At 38.2% G+C, this 20,586-nt stretch overlaps 1 protein-coding gene across 3 annotated transcripts in view; it reads right to left on the reverse strand.

Moving 5' to 3' along the window:
- Positions 1-20,586, reverse strand: part of ATF6 (activating transcription factor 6) — a 242,139-nt gene that overhangs the window by 144,769 nt on the left and 76,784 nt on the right. For all 3 annotated transcript variants that reach the window (XM_068963738.1, XM_068963737.1, XM_068963739.1), the window contains 3 exons: positions 8,752-8,883; positions 1,999-2,112; positions 807-906 (listed from right to left, as the gene is read on the reverse strand). In XM_068963738.1, the coding sequence (XP_068819839.1) occupies positions 807-906; positions 1,999-2,112; positions 8,752-8,883 (346 nt within the window). The remainder of the gene's footprint in view (positions 1-806; positions 907-1,998; positions 2,113-8,751; positions 8,884-20,586) is intronic.

Here is a 20,586-nt window from a genome sequence, read left to right on the forward strand (position 1 = left end):
CTAAGTAATTCAGAAATAGTATTAGATACTGGAATGACAGAAAGACTATAAATTTGCTTCATGGTAAAAAAAAACAATGAAAAGAATTAAGACAGAAGCCCAGCTAAACAGGTTCTAAATAAGAGCTGTCAATAACCCGTAGTGCTACAAGTCTAAATACAAAAATGCTCTCCATGGAGATGTGCCTTCAATCCCAAGCTGTCCTACATTTGAAAAGTTCTAAGAACAGAAGAGATAAACAGTATCATTTGTTAAGTTTTTTGTGCCAAGAACAGCTGATGCAGACCCACGCAAAGGAACTCAGGACTTGAAAGCCAATTTGAGAGACGGAGCAGGAAAGAGCACCGTGCCTGAACAGGAAGCACTAGCGCTATAAAACCTAAATGAGTGTTGTGAAACCTGGGAGGAGGGCTTCAGTGGCCATGACAGCTGTACCAGTAGCAGCAGGAGGCAGCAGGAGGTGGTTAAAGTTCAAGCTTCCCAAGTCATCCAGGGAAGACAGCAACCCACCTGCAGGAAGCCTTCTAACAAGTATGCCAATTGAGAGTCTTAATCGTGGAAGTGTTAGTAGCTCAGTAGTGTCTGACTCTTAGCGACCCCATGGACTGTAGCCTGCCAGGCTCCTCTGTTCACGGAGTTCTCCCAGCAAGATACTGGAGTGGGTTGCCATTTCCTTCTCCAGGGGATCGTCCCAACCCAAGGATTGAACCTGGGTCTCCTGTATTGCAGGCAGATTCTTTACTATCTCAGCCACCAAGGAAGCCCACAAATATGCCAACTGTTGTTAGAGACAAGCAGAAACAAACCTGAAGAATACGAGTTTTCTGTTGATTATTCGTCATTCTTCTTGACTTGGTCCTTTCCACTTCGTGTCTATGAACCCATCCTCGAAGTTCATGATTTAACCTATAAAATAGCTTAATTGATTAAACATATTTCATAGAAACAGATGTTTCACCTTTGACTGGAAAGGAATTTAATCATGTTCTGAGGTTCTGAAGAGCATTCCAAATGCCTAATGATTCAATATTCTTTTGACTTAAGAAAGCGAAGACACTTAATGTTAGTTGTTTTTAATGACTTGCATTTTTATATGGTAGTCTCCTCAATCATGAGTTCAAAGTTCAAAGAAAATCATAGCTGAATACCTGCCCAACATAAATACTAAATGCAAAAGTTTTTCCACAAAAAAAGTATTTCTGTTTCTGCTCTTGGACTATGTACACACAAATACTGGAGATGCTGGAGAGCATAGAACAAGTCATAGGACTCCTAACCACAAATGGATACATCAAGGCCTTTGAAACTCATGCTCTTTGGGGAGAAGAAAAAGAATCAATCAACTGCTCAGGAAGAGAATTTTCAAGGCAGTATATTCCAAATTTTCCAAAACTGAAAAAAAAAAATTTTTAAGCCCAGTTCAAATATAACTTTCCTTTATTTTGCTTACTTTTTAAAGCAGTTGTGGAGATGTCAGACTATACTTACTTTTCTACAGTTGATTACTACATACCACATACACACACACAAACTGAAGCAGTTTTTAAGGTGTGAAGATAGGATCCAAAAATCACAGGAAAAAACAATTCAAGGGAAGAGTGAATAAAGAAAAATACATTAATGTGAAAGTGATTCCAGAATCACATATCTTCAAATTACTACCTTCCTAATTTGAAGGAAAAAGTACCTTCCAATATGAATGTTACCACCTGCAAATCTAATACTTACCCTGAATTTTTATATTAATATCATTCTTTAGTTTTCAAATAAGACATATTTAAGCATACAACTCCAATATAATCACATAAAATAGACCCAATACCCCCTTTATCAGGTTGGTGGGGAAACTGAACAATTGATATGCCTGCCTATGGTTATGCAAGAAATAAGTCAGAGTTTTCTCAGGTATTTGGTTAATCTGAATTAATATCTTTCTAGGTTCCACAGCTAAGCACGGGAACCCAATCAGCTATATCTGCAACAACTGACAACACTCACCTGAGAGATTCTGTTGTGTTTATCAGGGGCTGACAGGGAGGTGGAGGAATATAGAGTAATGGTTCTTCAGTTAGCACCATCAGGGCTTTGTCATTTGAAACAGAATGGTCATATCTGAAACATAAATGTACAAAATGTGTTGTCTTGTGTCTTATATTCCTAAGAAGAAGTTTCCTATAAGAAAGTCATTGCTAGTATTGTTTTCATGGAAATAAAAATATAAACAAGTACAGTCCTACTATACAGCAGAGAACTATATTCAGTATTCTATGATAAGTCATAATGGAAAAAGAATGTTAAAAAGGAATGTGTGTGTGTACACACAGCACTAATTAACACAATACTGTATATCAACTATACTTCTATACTTCAATAAAAACATTTTTGTAAATATTTTAAATAGAACATACTGCAAGCAAGAAGTGAATGTGATTTAAAATGGAGGGAAATATATACCATATAGCACAAACATCAGTTTGCAGTTTTCTACAGAGATTATCACGGCAGTTCACATTTACTGCCCAATTATTAAGTACTTAAAACTAGAGATATAATGATAACACATAGTTCACGTCTTCCGTGAACTCGAGGCATACTCAGTGATGCTGGAACACAGGAGGGAACACAGTAAGACGTTAAACTGGAGGAAAGACCCACTGATGGACAGGAAAGACTTACGACTGACAGTGAAGTATTATGTAACCAAGACTGAAGTTTTGTGCTCATTCTCAACACTGTGATAAGAGAACTGAACAGTCTCCTTAAAAGAGTGTCTGTGTAAATATCCCAGTGTTCATTACAGCACTATCTGCAATAGCCAGGACATGGAAGCAACCTAGATGTCCACTGACAGATGAGCAGACAAAGAAGTTGCGGCACATATATACAATAAAATACTACTCAGCCATAAAAAGGAACATGTTTCAGTCAGCCCTAGTGAAGTGGATAAATCTAGAGCCTGTTATACAGTGACGTAAATCACAAATAGAAAAATAAATATCATGTATTAACACATATGTATGGAATCTAGAAAAACAAGTACTGATGAACCTCTTTAAACAGAGACTCAGATGTAGAAAACAGACTTGGGACACAGCAGGGGAAGGAGCAGACAGGACAAATTGAGAGAGTAGCACTGAGACATATACAGAGCAATATGTGAAGCAGACAGCTAACGGGAAGGGGCTGTGCAATACGGGCAGCTCAACACGGTACTCAGGGACAGCCTGGAAGGGTAGGAGAGGCTGGAGGGGGGAAGGGGAGGTTCAAGAGGGAGACATATATATACTTATGGCTGATTCATGCTGTTATATGGAAGACACCAACACAATATTGTAAAACAATTATCCTCCAATTAAAAATAATTTTTTAAAAAATATCTGTGTGTGGTAGGGGAAAGGAAAAGCATAAAATACTTGGCAGGAAAAAAGTAAAAGCCTTGAAAAGTTAAATATAAGAATCATGGAGGAATCCCTAATAAAACACCTGACTGACATTAACCACTTATTCCATTAGCTTTAAAAAATATACTTTCCTAATCATCACAGTGATCTATCTCATGTGAATTCATATCCAGAGTGTGATGTAGTGAACAAAATATGGGTTCCTAATCAGATCCTAATCTGAGTTGAGGATATTATTGCTATTTATTCCCATCAGTCTATTTTAACCTTTCTTACTAAGAAATCTGAATTCTGTCTTGAATTTCTTTATATACAATACTTTATGTACAATACTTTATATATAATACAATACCATATATTATATATACTTTATATACAATATATGGATTTAGAAAACTAGATTTATTAAAATTCAAAAAGAAAAACACAAAATTGGACATGGCTAGATTTGTGCTTTTCAATCAGCAATATCTATTTTTTGAATACCAACTATGCGCCTGATACTGTGCTAGGTGATGGAATTCCAACAGGGAACAGGGAAATGAAGTCCAATCCTCCATGATCTTGATGGAGAAGATGGACCAAATACAAGAAAACAAACACATAGAATAAATCCAAACTGAGGTAAGAGCTATGAAAAAAACATATGGTTGAGATAGAAAACCAAATGACAATGTCTACTTCAGATAAAATGGTCTGAGAAGGAGATGGTATTTAAGACAAGGCCTAAAGGATAACAAGAAGCCAAACCTATAAAAACTGGGGGAAGAGTGTTCTAGATAGAGGCAGGTGGGAAAATGGAGGCTTTATGGAATTTAAAGAAAACTCACCAGCTGAAAAGTTGTAAGCAAGTGAGGGAGGCACAAGACATTTGGAAAGACGGAGACCAATCATGATAAGGAATTACTAAATGTAATAAGAAGCCACAAAACAGTGTTAGCGACCCCATGGACACGACTAAGCGACTTCACTTTCACTTTTCACTTTCATGCACTGGAGAAGGAAACGGCAACCCACTCCAGTGTTCTTGCCTGGAGAATCCCAGGGATGGGGGAGCCTGGTGGGCTGCCGTCTATGGGGTTGCACAGAGTCGGACATGACTGAAGTGACTTAACAGCAACAGCAACAGAAAAGTGATATATTTTTAATTTATACGTATCCCTTGCTATTGTACCAAAATCAGTTTTGACGGAGGCAAAAGGGGAAGCTGGGAGACCAGTTAGAGTGGAAAACCACTCTGCCTTGCACTTGGTAAATTCTCTCAGTTAGGAGAAATCAATAGCAATCTGGGCAAGAGCTGAAGATACTATGACTAAAGTGGTGGCAGTGAAGATAAAAAATGAACCAATTCAAGATAATATTTGGAAAGAATATCAATAGCACTTGTTCAAAGGGAGGAACTAGGGTCTCTGGCTTGAGCAACAGAAATGAAGACGCGTACTCTACAGAAGTGGGTGGAACTAGAATATGGAAAAGGACCTAGAGTTTCACTGTGCAGGTGTCAAGTTCGAAATGTTAAGAGAAGTGAAGGAACTACTGGATATATGACTTTGGAGACTCAAAGTCTGGACAGGAAATGAAAGAGAGTCATCGGGATATACAGAAATGGACTGCGTGCTAAATTATGGCATAAAGGGGAAAAAAAAGTTCACAGCTCTATACTTTAGGATTTGGATAGAAGAGGAGCCTACAAAGATGAAGCAGAGCCCATGAAAACAGAGGAAACCAAACTGCAGCAATACTAAAGGAGAATGCTTCAAGAAGGAGCGATCTATACAGCCAAATGGTGAGGAAAGATCAAGATAGAGATAAGTTTTCACTGGATTTGACAATGCTGAAATCACTGGCCACTTTGACAAAAATAATTTTTGCAGTGTGGAAAAATAACTTTAGATAAAACTTAAAGACTTCTAAGTATGCCACATACAAGTGGGAAAAAGCAACAGCAGAGGGTATATACACCATTCTTCCTTGCAGCTGCACCAGAAGCATTCTTGATGCCCTTTCTTCTGTCTACTGGTGTTGTTATTCAGAATAAAACAGCGATGGTGGTACCCAGGTAATGAACTCACATACAAAAGGAAATCAGCTCAAATTAACTGTTGAGGGAGAAGAAAAAAACTCTGCCTTGCTCTGGGTAAATTCTGAATGCTTTTAAGAAGCCAGAGACTGTCTGCCACACTAAAAAAAAAACCACCACCTACTAAGACCAAAGATCTTTATATATGTGTTATTTTAAAATCAGGTCTGAATACTCACAAACACTGAAGTCAAGTCCATCAGAAAAATCAAAAAAGTCTAGAACTACTTTTGAAACTATAAATCTGATTTATAATGTTATTTCCATGTGATCATTACTCTAGTAATGATTTCTGCACATCTGTGCTGACTGGCTTTGTTCTATCAGCCAAAAATATTCTTTGGAAAAGGAAACAAAAAATGTGATAGGAGAAATATTGTATCAGGAAAGGGACTGCTGTTGCTCCTGCTGCTAAGTTGCTTCAGTCGTGTCCGACTCTGTGCAACCCCATAGATGGCAGCCCACCAGGCTCCCCCATCCCTGGGATTCTCCAGGCAAGAACACTGGAGTGGGTTGCCATTTCCTTCTCCGATGCATGAAAGTGAAAAGTGAAAATGAAGTCACTCAGTTGTGTTCAATTCTTCGCAACCCCATGGGCTGCAGCCTACCAGGCTCCTCCGTCCATGGGATTTTCCAGGCAAGAGCAATGGAGTGGGGTGCCATTGCCTTCTCTGAGGAAAGGGACTAGGTGGAACTGAAGGGGAAAGAAAAGGGAGAACCTAAGCCAACATGCAATCTGGAGACAATGATATCCACACTACTCCTGAGATGGTCAGAGCTCCAGACTGCCTGCAAACCATTCCATACCAACTGGAAAAATTTCAATAAATAAATCACTGCAATAAAGGGCAGTATTAAGGAGCTACAGCTAATGAGAATTCCTGGAATAAATACAGGTTCTGGCTGATGCCTTAGAAGTAGAGTGACTATCCTTTTTCCTTCATCCAAGACAGTCCTGATTTATACCTGACATCCTGACATAATTATTACACTGGTACACTAGTACTAGTAGCTGAAGCTCCAACTCTTTGGCCATCTGATGCAAAGAAGTGACTCATTAGAAAAGAGCCTGACGCTGGGAAAGACTGAAGGCAGGAAGAGAAGGGGACGACCGATGATGGTATGGTTGGATGGCATCACCGACTCGATGGACATGAGTTTGAGCAAGCTCCAGGAGTTGGTGATGGACAGGGAGGCCTGGTGTGCTACAGTCCACGGGGTCGCAAAGACTCTAACACGACTGAGCGACTGAACTGACACTAGCACTACCTTTCATTATTAAAAGTCTCTTGGTTTGGTTGACAGATTATATGGTCATCTTATATACCACACATTTCTAAGACTGAAAGAATATATGCAGTTAATTATTAAATGATAGACAAATGTAATATTATAAATTACGAGATTAGAATCTACTCCCTTTTTATTTGAACCAGTTCTCATAACTCTCCTGAAAAAATAAAACATAACATAAAGTAAGCTGCATTAAAAAACACACACACAAATGTTATGGCTGAGTATAAGTAAACCACTTCAAAATCAGTTTAAAACAAATTCATACTTGGTGCTTTCAAATGTTTCACAAACATTTTTTGGTATCTGTTATTTAGTATATAAAATAATAAAAGAAAGAATATCAAATTAATGGGCTAACACCTAAATCTACCAAATGGCTCAATAATAATCTTATGTATTTCAACAGAGACTTGTATACAACCAAGAATTGAGAATCATTTCCATTTTTATTAAGACCAGTAACCTATTAATAAATAATGCACAAGCAATGGAGGCTCTAGGTCAGGGACAGAGAGATGGCTTGCACTTCACGCATAATTTTGAAAGCTGATAAATTACAGCCTAAAAGTCATTCAGACTTCTAGTTAGAGCTAATACGATCAAAGGAATGTGCTTTCCACAAACCACCGTATTATCTTACTCTAACGTGGACAAGTAACTGAAGGCTTTTATTTATTGTAGTTAGTGAAAAATACAAAATATTTTTATAAAGCTTGCCTGAACAGTAATTTCAGGTGTCTAATTCCATTCTATTTTTAGCAACAAGCTATATAACTTAAGGGGCATACTCTCAACTCTCATAAATCCAAAGGCTATCTATGAAAAATGTTAACTTTTGCTGGATCTTACGTAGACAACAGAACTCAAAATTACATGATATGCAGGGCTAACTTGGAAAAATTATTTAGTAAATTAAAAATACTATTACTATTAAACTCCAGTAATATTCAGGGAGACTTATACAATCACTAAGATCAGTATTTCAGAAGTATGGCTAATTTGGGCATGTAAAAAAAAGGAAATGTTAGGTTTTCCAACATCTATCACATTCTATGTTGCATTACAGTTACTACCATATAATTCTTTGGATAATCTGCCGTATTTAGCACAGTATTTTGCACACTGCAGATTCTTAAAAAAAAAGTGAATACTAGCATTCTTTTCCAGGAAGACTAAATGAAGACAAGCCTGAAGGACTATGGTAATACTCTCATTAAGTGGTATGGGTGTAACAGTAAAAATCAAAAGAAAGATTCCCCTATGGCCTTTGGCCTGTAAAACCTTAGAGAGTTAAGAGTAATCAAATCTTTAATGATTTTCAAGCATTATTCTGTACCATGGTTGCCACACTATAACTTCCCTTTGCCTTGTAATTCAAGGACCTAGTTCCACTTGACTCTAATAAAAATTATAAATCACACAGGGAAATGCTTATCAAAAACATTTCTGAAAAGGGCCACTATAACCTTCTTCTACTTGACGTAAGGTAAAAATAATATTTTCATACAGTTGTCTTTACTATTTCCAAGCTACATGGAAATTTATGAAGACAGAATTAAATTATAACAAGAAAAAGAGATTCAATAAAAATCACAATAAACAAGTATAAATTATTTTATCTAATAACTGCAAATGGGTTCAGCCATATTATTCTACCAAATCATATCCATCACAGATGAAATAGTAACAAATATTACACTATATATACAAACATATGACAGTAAAATAACTATATTAAAATACTACAAACAATATACCATGTGTAATATATAAGGTATGTATTTCAATGCGTACATTAGTACACACAAACTGAGATTTTAAGGTCCCAGCTCTACAAGAATTCTAAAACTGGGACAGTTTTTAAAAAGGAAAGTTACCCTTAGAACTGATCTTTTTAAAATTTACGAACATCCTTGTAACTTGTTTGCTCTACTAGGTGAAACTGTGTATAAACAATTCAGATATAAATCTAACCTGTAGCTGTTTTTCTGGATGGTATGATCTGATGTGTCTTGCTCCTCTTTAGCAGAAAATCCTAGAAGATGCCTCCTTTGATTTGTAGGGTTCACACTAGGATTCATTCTCTTGGAATCTTGTTCCAACATGCTGAAAATGTTAAAATGTTAGCAAATAATTGAAAAAAAGTTGTCATACATATTCATACAATGTGTAGCTCTAAAGCAAATCAGAATTCTGTACACACAGCAAGAATACTAGGTATAGAGGCAAGTCAAAACAGCTTACTGATACGGTCAAATCCCTAGCTTGGCATCCTGTACATACATGAAAAACAATTTTGAAAATAATTTTTCTAACTATAGAAGTACATTATTTATAAACTGTTTTAAAAAGTCAGTATTCTATATGCTTTAAACTATGAATATATCCCTGGAGAAGGAAATGGCAACCCACTCCAGTATTCTTACCTGGAGAATTCCATGGACAAAGGAGCCTGGGGGGGTACACTCCATGGGGTCGCAAAGAGTTGGACACAACTGAGTGACTTAGCATGTGAATATATACATATATATAAAGTAAAAATAGGTACAATGTACATACAAACAAATTCTAAACTCAGATAATAACTAGAATAATAAGTCTTCCTCAATGCTTCAGACTGATGTTTTCAAAGAAGAAATACTTCAAATGAAATGGGAATTATTCTCTTTATCAACAATCAAATTCACTAGATTTTCACCATCCCAGAAGGCAGGCTATCAAATAAACTTAACAGAAATTTTTTAAATGTTTATTTACTCCTTTCTCTTCACTCTCCCTAAATCCTTCTGTATGTATCTGGGGCAAACATAGAGATATATATATATAAATCAATCAAATATTGCAATAGTTATTTAACACTTTTAACTAATCAAGGGCTTAGAAATCTGGCTCATTGATATGATATCTTGTGTGTTTAATTTTACAGTGCCACACATATAACTTATACTAGTCAAAATCTTCTTGAAATCCAACACAAAGGGAATTTCCCTAGGGAAGCACAAAAGAAGGGATACCAGATTCTATTTAGAGGGATGAAGTGAAGGATGCAAATAAGGCTGATGAGAGGGTCCCAGTTAAGGGCCCTGAGACTGTAAGAGAAAAGTTCTTTAGAGTATAGTACTTTGCCTCCAGATTTGGAGAAGGGGATGTTAGGTGGAAGGAAAAAGCATGCACATCACTCTAGAACCTTTTTCTGATATCTTGTTATATTCCCCATTCTCTTCAATTCTTCATTCCTAGAGTCACCATCATCCAGTGTTTCTCACATAGTGTGCTGTGGCACATTGGCATACTACAGACTCTTCAGAGGTGTACCACCAAATGATGGTCATGGTGTAAAATCTAATTTTGCTACAACTGAGGCTCCATTTTGTTACAACTGTATCTTTCAGAAAGAATGTTCACCTGAGTGGTCAGGAACAGTATAAACCCTACTACAAATGAGATAAAAGGCTGTGGAATATCCAACTAAACTTATGAAAACTTAGCCTGGTGAGTATTTTAGAAAACATGAGATAAGCAGTAAACAAAAGCAATTTTGTAGGGAAGCCAAATGAAGAGTGTGATAATAACTGTAGAATGCATTTTTTTTCTTTTTGAACCTTACATTTTGGAAAAGGGCTTACTTTTTAATCCTTTCAAGGGTGATGCCAAAAATTCTACTTAAGAAAGTAAGCCTAAACAAAATCAAAGGTAAAAACTTCCCCCTCGGGACTTCCCTGGTGGCTCAATGGTAAACAATCCACCTGCTACGCAGGAGACACAGGTTCAAGCCCTGATCTGCAAACATCCCACAAGCTGGAGAGCAACTAAGCCCAGGCACCACAGCTACTGAGCCCAGGTACTGAAGCCCAGGCACCTGAGAGCCCACGCTGCACAACAAGACACGCCGTCACAACAAGGAGCCCGCGCACCACTAGAGAGCAGCCTCCGCTCTCCGCAGCCAGAGAAAAGCCCGCCCAGCAAGAGACCCAGCACAGCCCCAAATAAACAAATAAATACAATTGTTTTTTTAAAAAAGAACTTACCCCAGTTTACAGAATTAATTCACCTCCTATCAACCTACCTCTTCATTGCATTTGTGAAATAGCCACATAATAACATTCCTGTTTGGTGGAAGTACTCCATCAATTTCACCAATGACTAGGAGAAACTCTACCACTGTAATTATTTAAGAATTGCGCCTGAAGCCCACTCACATTTTATTTCTACTGGATAGTGTTGAGCTAAAAGCTCCTAGGAAGGAACAGGGTTTGGGAGAGGAGCAAATTCTGGGTGTCCCTCCCTGCAATTCACTTCAATAGGGTCCTCTTTTTTTTTTTAAACTAAAAATGTTTTAACTAGTACCACTGGTCTTGGTATAAGTTCTGGACTCTGTGGCTATTTAGAACATACCTAATAAGCAAGCCTTCTTCCAATATCCAAAGAAACCTAGCATCCCTCAGCCCTCACTTTCTTTTTCATGGCTGTAGTTTCTTCCACATGTTCTGCTTTACAGTACAGTCTTAGGTTCCTTCAGCGTATGTGCTCACTCCCCTCTCAATATGCTTCTCAGAGATGACATCCAGAACTGGCCACAGCGCTTCTCAGGTGGTATGACCACTACAGGACGGAACAGGGTAATTCCTTCCCATGTTCTAAATATTATTCTTCCACCAATGCAGCCTAATGTCACACAGGCTTTTTTGGCAGTTACATCAGACTCTATATTGAAGTTGGTTTAATTAAAATTCCAACTCTTCTCACAAACTGACTGGACTATTACCCTCCCTTCCCTTCCCTTCTTCTCCCACTTCCAATTTAGAATTTACATAATTGAGCTTTGTGATCTAGCTGAATAATTTACATTAATTCCCTTTAAAATATCATTCAAGAACTTTTCAGATCCTAATTAGCAACAGAAATTCTCCTTCAAAGCAAGGAACAACATGCCATCAACATCCTCAGCTGAGCTGTTGTTAAGATATCAGAAGAACAGAGAAAAGAAATTGAGCCCTGGAGCATGCTCCCAGGCAGCTTCTAAGTTTGTAAAAACGTAAGTTAAAACACTTATGAATTAATCATAATATCTCCTAGTCCAAAATCTCTGTCTTGACCATAGGGATATTACAAGACTGTTAAACATTCTCCTAAGACACAAATGCAGTATAACAGCAGCTACCATTTTCTGAGCACCTTCTATGTACTAAGGAATGAAAGCTCAAAGAAAGCTGAGGCCCAAAGAGTATAAAGTTTGCCAAAGGTCATGCTGTGATACGGTGATTTATAAAAAGAAATATATATTTGGTGGCAACATTTTTCTGGCCCAGAGCTCCTAACATCCTTGTGAATTTCCCAAGTGATGAGACCCATAAAGGTGCCATATGCTATGTTAATGAGGTGATTCTGGAAGGCCCTTAGGTTGCCTAAGGATGGGGGTTAGTCCCCAGAGGAATCAGTCATAGAATACAGAGTTTGAACTTTTAGTCCCAACTCGCACCCCCACCTCTAGGAAAGGGAAAGGGACTAGAGATTAGGTTCAATCACCAATGGCCAAATGACTTAATCAACCATGTCTCTGTCATGAAGCCTCCATAAAAACCCAAAGCAAAGGAATTCAGGTTGGTGAAGATTCAGAGACAGTGGTGAGCTTGAAGAGGGCATGGAAACTCCCTGTCCATTCCCTCATACCTTGCCCCATGAAGCTCTTCCACTTGGCTGTTCTGGAGTTATATCCTTTATGCAGCTCTTCCACTTGGCTGTTCCAGAGTTATATCCTTTAATGATAAACTGGTATTCTAGTCAGCAAAATGTTTCTCTGACTTATGTGAGCCACTCCAGCAAACAAACAGAAACCTGAGGACTGTGGGATCCTCTGATCTCTAGCTGGTTGACCAGAAGCACAGGTGACAACATGGATTTGCAGTTGATGTCTGAAGGGGGTTAGGGTAACTCTTGTAGGACGGAGCCCTTAATCTGTGGAATCTGACCTTGTCTCCACACTGGCTGCATCAGAATTAAGCTGAATTGTAGGACACCCAGCTGGTGTCAGTGCTTGGTGGTACAGGGAAAGCCTCTCCATATTTTGGAACTGGATAATCAGAACCCTTAGGAGAACTGTTTGGTGGTATGGAAAAACACACATTTGGAATTGGTACATGTCAGAAATGTACATGCTGTGAGTAATTAATGAAGCCAGGATTTGGGTCCAGGATTAGAACATCATCACTGCCTTATGTTGACAACATTTTCCAGAATGACTGATTGATTCACTCATTTATTCAACATGTTCTAGACACCTATTACATTCCAGGAATCATATTTGATACTAAAGACTCAAAGATAAAACCGAAAATAGTGCGTGTAAGTGTGTCTGTGTGTGTGTGTATGTTGGGGGGGGGATACAGATAAAAGATAATAGAGGGATTAGCAGCATGATAGCGGTTAGCGCCGAATGTTACAGAAGCATACAGCTAGGGCATTTGATCTTTACCAAGAGGATCATGAAGTTATCTTAAATGACAAGCAGTAAATAAACAGGTGGAAAAGGAGAATGGGAGTGAGAAAAGGCATTTCATGCAGACTAATATGGAAAAGGACACAGTCACAGGAGAGTATGACTTGCTTGAGAAATTGCAAGTAAAGCAGGAGAGGGTATATGGGTGGACATGTGCATGTATAAGCACAGCGGGAAAGGGACAACCTCAAAGAGAGAAGGGAAAGAGACGAGACTAAGAGTAATGCAAGGCTAGATTATTTATGGGTGGCCTCGCCTGCCACACTATCAGCAAGTCTAGCAACTTATTCAACAAAAGAAACAAAACTGGCATGTTTTATTCTTGTTTTAATTTTGGTTCCCAGTTATCATATCCCTTTCTATATCAACATCTTCCATGTTATTAATGTTAAATTCCCCAGTATAACGGGGGAAATCTAGCTTCTTTCTTTTAGAAACTGGTATTACATTTGTCCCTACCCATCTAGACTACTTGGTGATTATCACTGCCAGAAAAACAGCAGACCACTAGAACAGTTCCTCTGCTTTACCTATTTCCTGGCTAGGTATCTTAAAGCTGTTTGTGAGGCTCTCATAGGTAAGTGCCAAGTTAAAGTGGCTGCTATGGCTTCTAGGAGCAGCTTTTACATTTTTCCTTCCTCGAATCCTACTGTCAACTAGCAACGAACACATTTAGTTCTTCTGGGTCAGAATGCACCTTCCTCTAGCACAGTGACTCTCACAAAGTGCAGTACCCAGACCAGCAGCTTTAGCATCACCTGATAACTGCTTTAAAATGCAAACTCTCAGGTCTCATTCCAGTTCTACGCACCCAGAAACCCTGGAAGTGGTGCCTAACAAGGTATGTTTTAACTAGCTGTCCACATGATACACGTCAATGTTTGAGAACCAGTATTTTAAACTAATCTTGTTTCTCATAACATCTGTCCTATCTCAATTCCCTAAAGGTTACATGTTTTTCACAATAAATCCAACAGAAGTGAACAGTGTGGGGAAAAGGATGGGGGACTTAGATGAAATGGTTGTGGAAGGACACAATCAAAAACGATGTATGTGGTTTATGGATGATTAATAAAGTTATTTTTTAAAGGTTTATATTTATTTTCATTTATTTTGCTGCACTGGGTCTTACTTACAGCATGTGGGGTTTTGATATTTGTTGCGGCACGTGGAGTCTTTAGTTGCAGCATGTGGGATCTAGTTCCCCAAGGGTCAAACCTGGGCCCCCTGCATTGGGAGTGCAGAGTCTTTGTTACTGGACCACCAGGGAAGTCCCTAAAGTAAATTATTAATAAATTATTCATAACCATTAGTACCTGAGAGTTTTTAAAGAGTTCTTCTACTGGTTATTGTTCTTTAGATGATTTTACTACCGCTATGAAAACTGGCATTTCAACTCACAACTTATAACTGTTACAAGGAAATGCCTTGAGTTTAACTATCAGTTCAGTTTATTCCATCTATAATTGGACTGTAATCACTTAGCAGTCATAATCACTTAGCAGCTACACTTGCTCGAAACCAGTTTTAATGTTGACTGGTTTGGCTCATAAGTGATCACTATTTTTCCCACTGCCCACATGAGAAAATGATTATCAGAGTGTAATGAAAAATATATGCTTAACCATAACTACTTTAATAATTTTACCCTTTTTTAGCCTGAGGGCTCACTTAGATCTCATTCAATGGACTCCACAAAAAAGATCTTCACAACACTTTCATTACACAGAGTCAACAAAGCATTTTTAACAAGGAAGTAAATCAGAAAAGAGGCAAAAAATAAACATCCAGGCTAACAAATACATGAAAAGATGCTCAACATCACTCATTATCAGAGAAATCAAAACCACAATGAGGTACCATCTCATGCTGGTCAGAATGGCTACCATCAAAAACTCTACAAACAAAAATGCTGGAGAGGGTGTGGAGAAAAGGGAAGCCTCTTATACTGTTGGTGGGAATGCAAACTAGTACAGCCACTATGGAGAACACTGTGCAGATTCCCTAAAAAACTGGAAATAGAACTGCCATATGCCCCAGCAATCCCACTGCTGGGCATACACACTAAGGAATCCAAAATGGAAAGAGACACGTATACACCAGTGTTCATCACAGCACTGTTTTCAATAGCTAGGACATTGAAAAACCTAGATGTCCATGGGCAGAGGAATGGATAAGGAAGTTGTGATACATATACACAATGGCATATTCAGTTCAGTTGAGTTCAGTGGCTCAGTCGTGTCTGACTCTTTGTAACCCCATGAATTGCAGCACACCAGGGCTCCCTGTCCATCACCAACTCCCGGAGTTCACTCAAACTCACGTCCATCGAGTCGGTGATGCCATCCAGCCATCTCATCCTCTGTCATTCCCTTCTTCTCCTGCCCCCAATCCCTCCCAGCATCAGAGTCTTTTCCAATGAGTCAACTCTTCGCATGAGGTGGCCAAAGTATTGGAGTTTCAGCCTCACCATCAGTCCTTCCAATGAACACCCAGGACTGATCTCCTTTAGGAGGGACTGGTTGGATCTCCTCGTAGACCAAGGGACTCTCAAGAGTCTTCTCCAACACCACAGTTCAAAAGCATCAATTCTTCAGCACTCAGCCTTCTTCACAGTCCAACTCTCACATCCATCCAGGACTACTGGAAAAACCATAGCCTTGACTAGATGGACCTTTGTCGGTAAAGTAATGTCTCTGCTTTTAATATGCTGTCTAGGTTGGTCATAACTTTCCTTCCAAGGAGTAGGTGTCTTTTAATTTCATGGCTGCAATCACCATCTGCAGTGATTTTGGAGCCCCCCAAAATAAAGTCTGACACTGTTTCCACTGTTTCCCCATCTATTTCCCATGAAGTGATGGGACCACATGCCATGATCTTCGTTTTCTGAATGTTGAGCTTTAAGCCAACATTTTCACTCTCCTCTATCACTTTCATCAAGAGGCTCTTTAGTTCCTCTTCACTTTCTGCCATAAGGGTGGTGTCATCTGCATATCTGAGGTGATTGATATTTCTCCCAGCAATCTTGATTCCAGCTTGTGCTTCTTTCAGCCCAGCGTTTCTCATGATGTACTCTGCATATAAATTAAATAAGCTGGGTGACAATATACAGCCTTGGCATACTCCTTTTCCTATTTGGAACCAGTCTGTTGTTCCATGTCCAGTTCTAACTGTTGCTTCCTGACCTGCATATCGGTTTCTCAAGAGGCAGGTCAGGTGGTCTGGTATTCCCATCTCTTTCATAATTTTCCCCAGTTTATTGTGGTCCACACAGTCAAAGGCTTTGACATAGTCAATAAAGCAGAAATAGATGTTTTTCTGGACTCTCTTCCTTTTTCCATGATCCAGTGGATGTTGGCAGTTTGATTTCTGGTTCCTCTGCCTTTTATAAAACCAGCTTGAACATATGGAAGTTCACGGTTCACGTATTGCTGAAGCCTGGCTTGGAGAATTTGGAGCATTACTTTACTAGCATGTGAGATGAGTGCAATTGTGCTGTAGTTTGAGCATTCTTTGGCATTGCCTTTCTTTGGAATTGGAATGAAAACTGACCTTTTCCAGTCCTGTGGCCATTGCTGAGTTTTCCAAATTTGCTGGCATATTGAGTGCAGCACTTTCACAGCATCATCTTTCAGGATTTTGAAATAGGTGAATTCCATCACCTCCACTAGCCTTGTTCATAGTGATGTGGTGATGCTTTCTTTCTTTTTTTTTTTTTCTATTTTAGGCTGAGTTTATTTATTTATTTAGTTTCTGTTTTTAGGCAGTGTTTTATTTATTTATTTTTAAATATAAATTTATTTATTTTAATTGGAGGTTAATTACTTCACAATACTGTATTGGTTCTGCCATACATCAACATGAATCCACCATAGTATACACGTGTTCCCCATCCTGAACCTGATGCTTTCTAAGGCCCACTTGACTTCACATTCCAGGATGTCTGGCTCTAGGTGACTGATCACACCATTGTGATTATCTGGGTCGTGAAGCTCTTTTTTGTACAGTTCTCCTGTGTACTCTTGCCACCTCTTCTTAATATCTTCTGCTTCTGTTAGGTTCATACCATTTCTGTCCTTTATCAAGCCCATCTTTGCATGAAATGTTCCCTTGATATCTCTAATTTTCTTGAAGAGATCTCTGGAGTTTCCCATTCTATTGTTTTCCTCTGTTTCTTTGCATTGATCGCTGAAGAAGGCTTTCTTATCTCTCCTTGCTGTTCTTTGGAACTCTGCATTCAGATGCTTATATCTTTCCTTTTCTCCTCTGTTTTTCACTTCTGTTCTTTTCACAGCTATTTGTAAGGCCTCCTCAGATAGCCATTTTGCTTTTTTGCGTTTCTTTTCCATGGGGATGGTCTTGATCCCTGTCTCCTGTACAATGTCACGAACCTCATTCCATAGTTCATCAGGCACTCTGTCTATCAGATCTGTTCCCTTAAATCTATTTCTCACTTCCACTGTATAATCATAAGGGATTTGATTTAGGTCATACCTGAATGGTCTAGTGGTTTTCCCTACTTTCTTCAATTAAGTCTGAATTTGGCAATAAGGAGTTCATGATCTGAACCACAGTCAGCTCCCAGTCTTATTTTTGCTGACTGTATAGAGCTTCTCCATCTTTGGTTGCAAAAAATATAATCAATCTGATTTCAGTGTTAACCTCTGGTGATGTCCTTGTGTATTCTTTTCTTGTGTTGTTGGAAGAGAATGTTTGCTATGACCAGTGCGTTCTCTCGGCAAAACTCTATTAGTCTTTGCCCTGCTTCAATCCGTACTCCAAGGCCAAATTTGCCTGTTACTCCAGGTGTTTCTTGACTTCCTACTTTTGCATTCCAGTCCCCTATAATGAAAAGGACATCTTTTTTGGGGTGTTAGTTCTTAAAAGGTCTTGTAGGTCTTCATAGAACTGAGAATGGCATATTACTCAGCTATAAAAAAGAACACATTTGAGTCAGTTCCAATGAGGTGGATGAAACTGGAGTCTATTACACAGAGTGAAGTAAGTCAGAAAGAGAAACACCAATACAGTATATTAACGCATATATGGAATTTAGAAAGATGGTAACAATGACCCTATATGCAAGACAGCAAAAGACACACAGATGTAAAAAACAGACTTTGGGACTATGTGGGAGAAGGTGAGGGTGAGATGATTTGAGAGAATAACATTGAAACATGTATACTACCATATATAAAACAGACGACGAGTGCAAGCTCAGTGCACGAAGCAGGGCACTAAAATTTAGCCAGTGTTCCAGGACAACCCAGAGGGATGGGGGAAGGAGGGAGGTGGGAGGGGGGGTTCAGGATGGGTGGACACATGTACACCCATGGCTAATTCATGTCAATGTATGGCAAAACTACCACAATACTGAAAAAGCAACTAGCCTCCAATTAAAATAAATAAATTTTTAAGAAATGACTAGAAGAAAAAGAAATAAAAAAGCATCCAAACAGTCTATGAGTCCCAATTTTATTAATCTATCCATTTGGCCTGAATGTATATTGAAGGCAATATATCAGGAAATTCTGTAAAGAAGCTTTTAAAGTTTGTCACTTGTTTATTTTTGGTAGTTGTTGTCCTTCAGCCCCAAGTCCTTGTAAATTTTTTTGAAGTCTTAAAATGAAATTTCTCTTAAGCTAAATAACAGAGACGCTGACTGTCCAATTCAGCTCAAAACAACTATATATGCTTCAAACTATGAAATGACTTACAGAAACTTTAACCATCTAAATAACTGCAAATTTACATTTACCTTGTTTTTATTAATATGTGAAATACATGAGGGAGCTTTATTTTACTGGCAGAATTCAAGACTGTCTTCATACAACTTTGACAACACAAATATGAAGGAAGGAATTTGACAGTCATAAAAGCCAAATGTACAAAAGAGTAAGAGAAAATTATTGTTGATGTGAACTTTCAGATTCTTGGCATGAGTGTTTTTGCATCATTCCGTGTCTCTTTTTGTTAATTTTGGAAAAAAATTTCCCAAAACACAAGGAGATGACTCAGTCACAGTAAGAGTTAGTATAATGATTAACTGTTATAGTTCATTATATAAATAAGGCAATCTAATCACTTTTTTCCTTCTTTTTATCTTTATTATTATTTTTTTTAATTTTTTAAATTTATTTATTTTTTAATTTTAAAATCTTTAATTCTTACATGTGTTCCCAAACATGAACCCCCCTCCCACCTCCCTCCCCATAACATCTCAGTGGGTCATCCCCATGCACCAACCCCAAGCATGCTGTATCCTGCGTCAGACATAGACTGGCGATTCAATTCTTACATGATAGTATACATGATAGAATGCCATTCTCCCAAATCATCCCACCCTCTCCCTCTCTCTCTGAGTCCAAAAGTCCGTTATACACCGCTGTGTCTTTTTTCCTGTCTTGCATACAGGGTCGTCATTGCTATCTTTCTAAATTCCATATATATGTGTTAGTATACTGTATTGGTGTTTTTCTTTCTGGCTTACTTCACTCTGTATAATCGGCTCCAGTTTCATCCATCTCATAAGAATTATCATTTTTCATAAGCAGCTTAAATCACATTCTATTCAGTGTTTTCAAATAAACTAATAAATATTTAAAAAAAACAGAAGTCTTTATGTCTCTGTGACCAAAAACAAGCTACCCTGCAAAAGTTACAAGTTTTAAGTCTCAGAATAACCATTACACCAACAAACGCTGCTCATGCTGGGGGTCAATGGGCCTGAAAAGCACAGATTAATAAAACATAAATAACTTCAATTTCCCCAAAAGTCTGGAAAAAGTATTGTAAGAATTGTTACTTTTTTATTTTTGAAATTCTAAAAGCTAACAACTGTTTCATTTATGAAGCCAACTTAATTATTAAGATATGATTTCAGATACCCAATTTTCATAGCAAGGAGCTCAACAAAAAATGGTACATCTCCAAATCTATTCTACCCTTATGAACCTGTTTCCTTACTGGTCAATTTTAAAGTCAAGCCATTTCAGCACATAAGAATCTTACTGGTTCCCATCCCCAAAAGAAACCCATCTGCTGCTATTGCACTCCCTGAACACTGCACATGAAAAGCTGAAATCACTTTAGCCTGGAAAGAGCATGACGATCCTTAGGTTTTAATGTGGAATAGTGGAAAGAACACAAAATTGGGAATCAAGAGATATGGATTCAACATGTGGCTCTGAGACTCCCCGAGTCATTCTGGGAAAGTTGGTTAACTTCTCTGAGCCTCCAATTCCTCTCAAGAAAAATAACTTTCACAGCGGTTTTCAAAGATTCAAACGATATGATGGATGAGAACATGCTTT

The sequence above is a fragment of the Capricornis sumatraensis genome, chromosome 2 (assembly GCF_032405125.1).
Source record: "Capricornis sumatraensis isolate serow.1 chromosome 2, serow.2, whole genome shotgun sequence".
Classification (NCBI taxonomy): domain Eukaryota; kingdom Metazoa; phylum Chordata; class Mammalia; order Artiodactyla; family Bovidae; genus Capricornis; species Capricornis sumatraensis.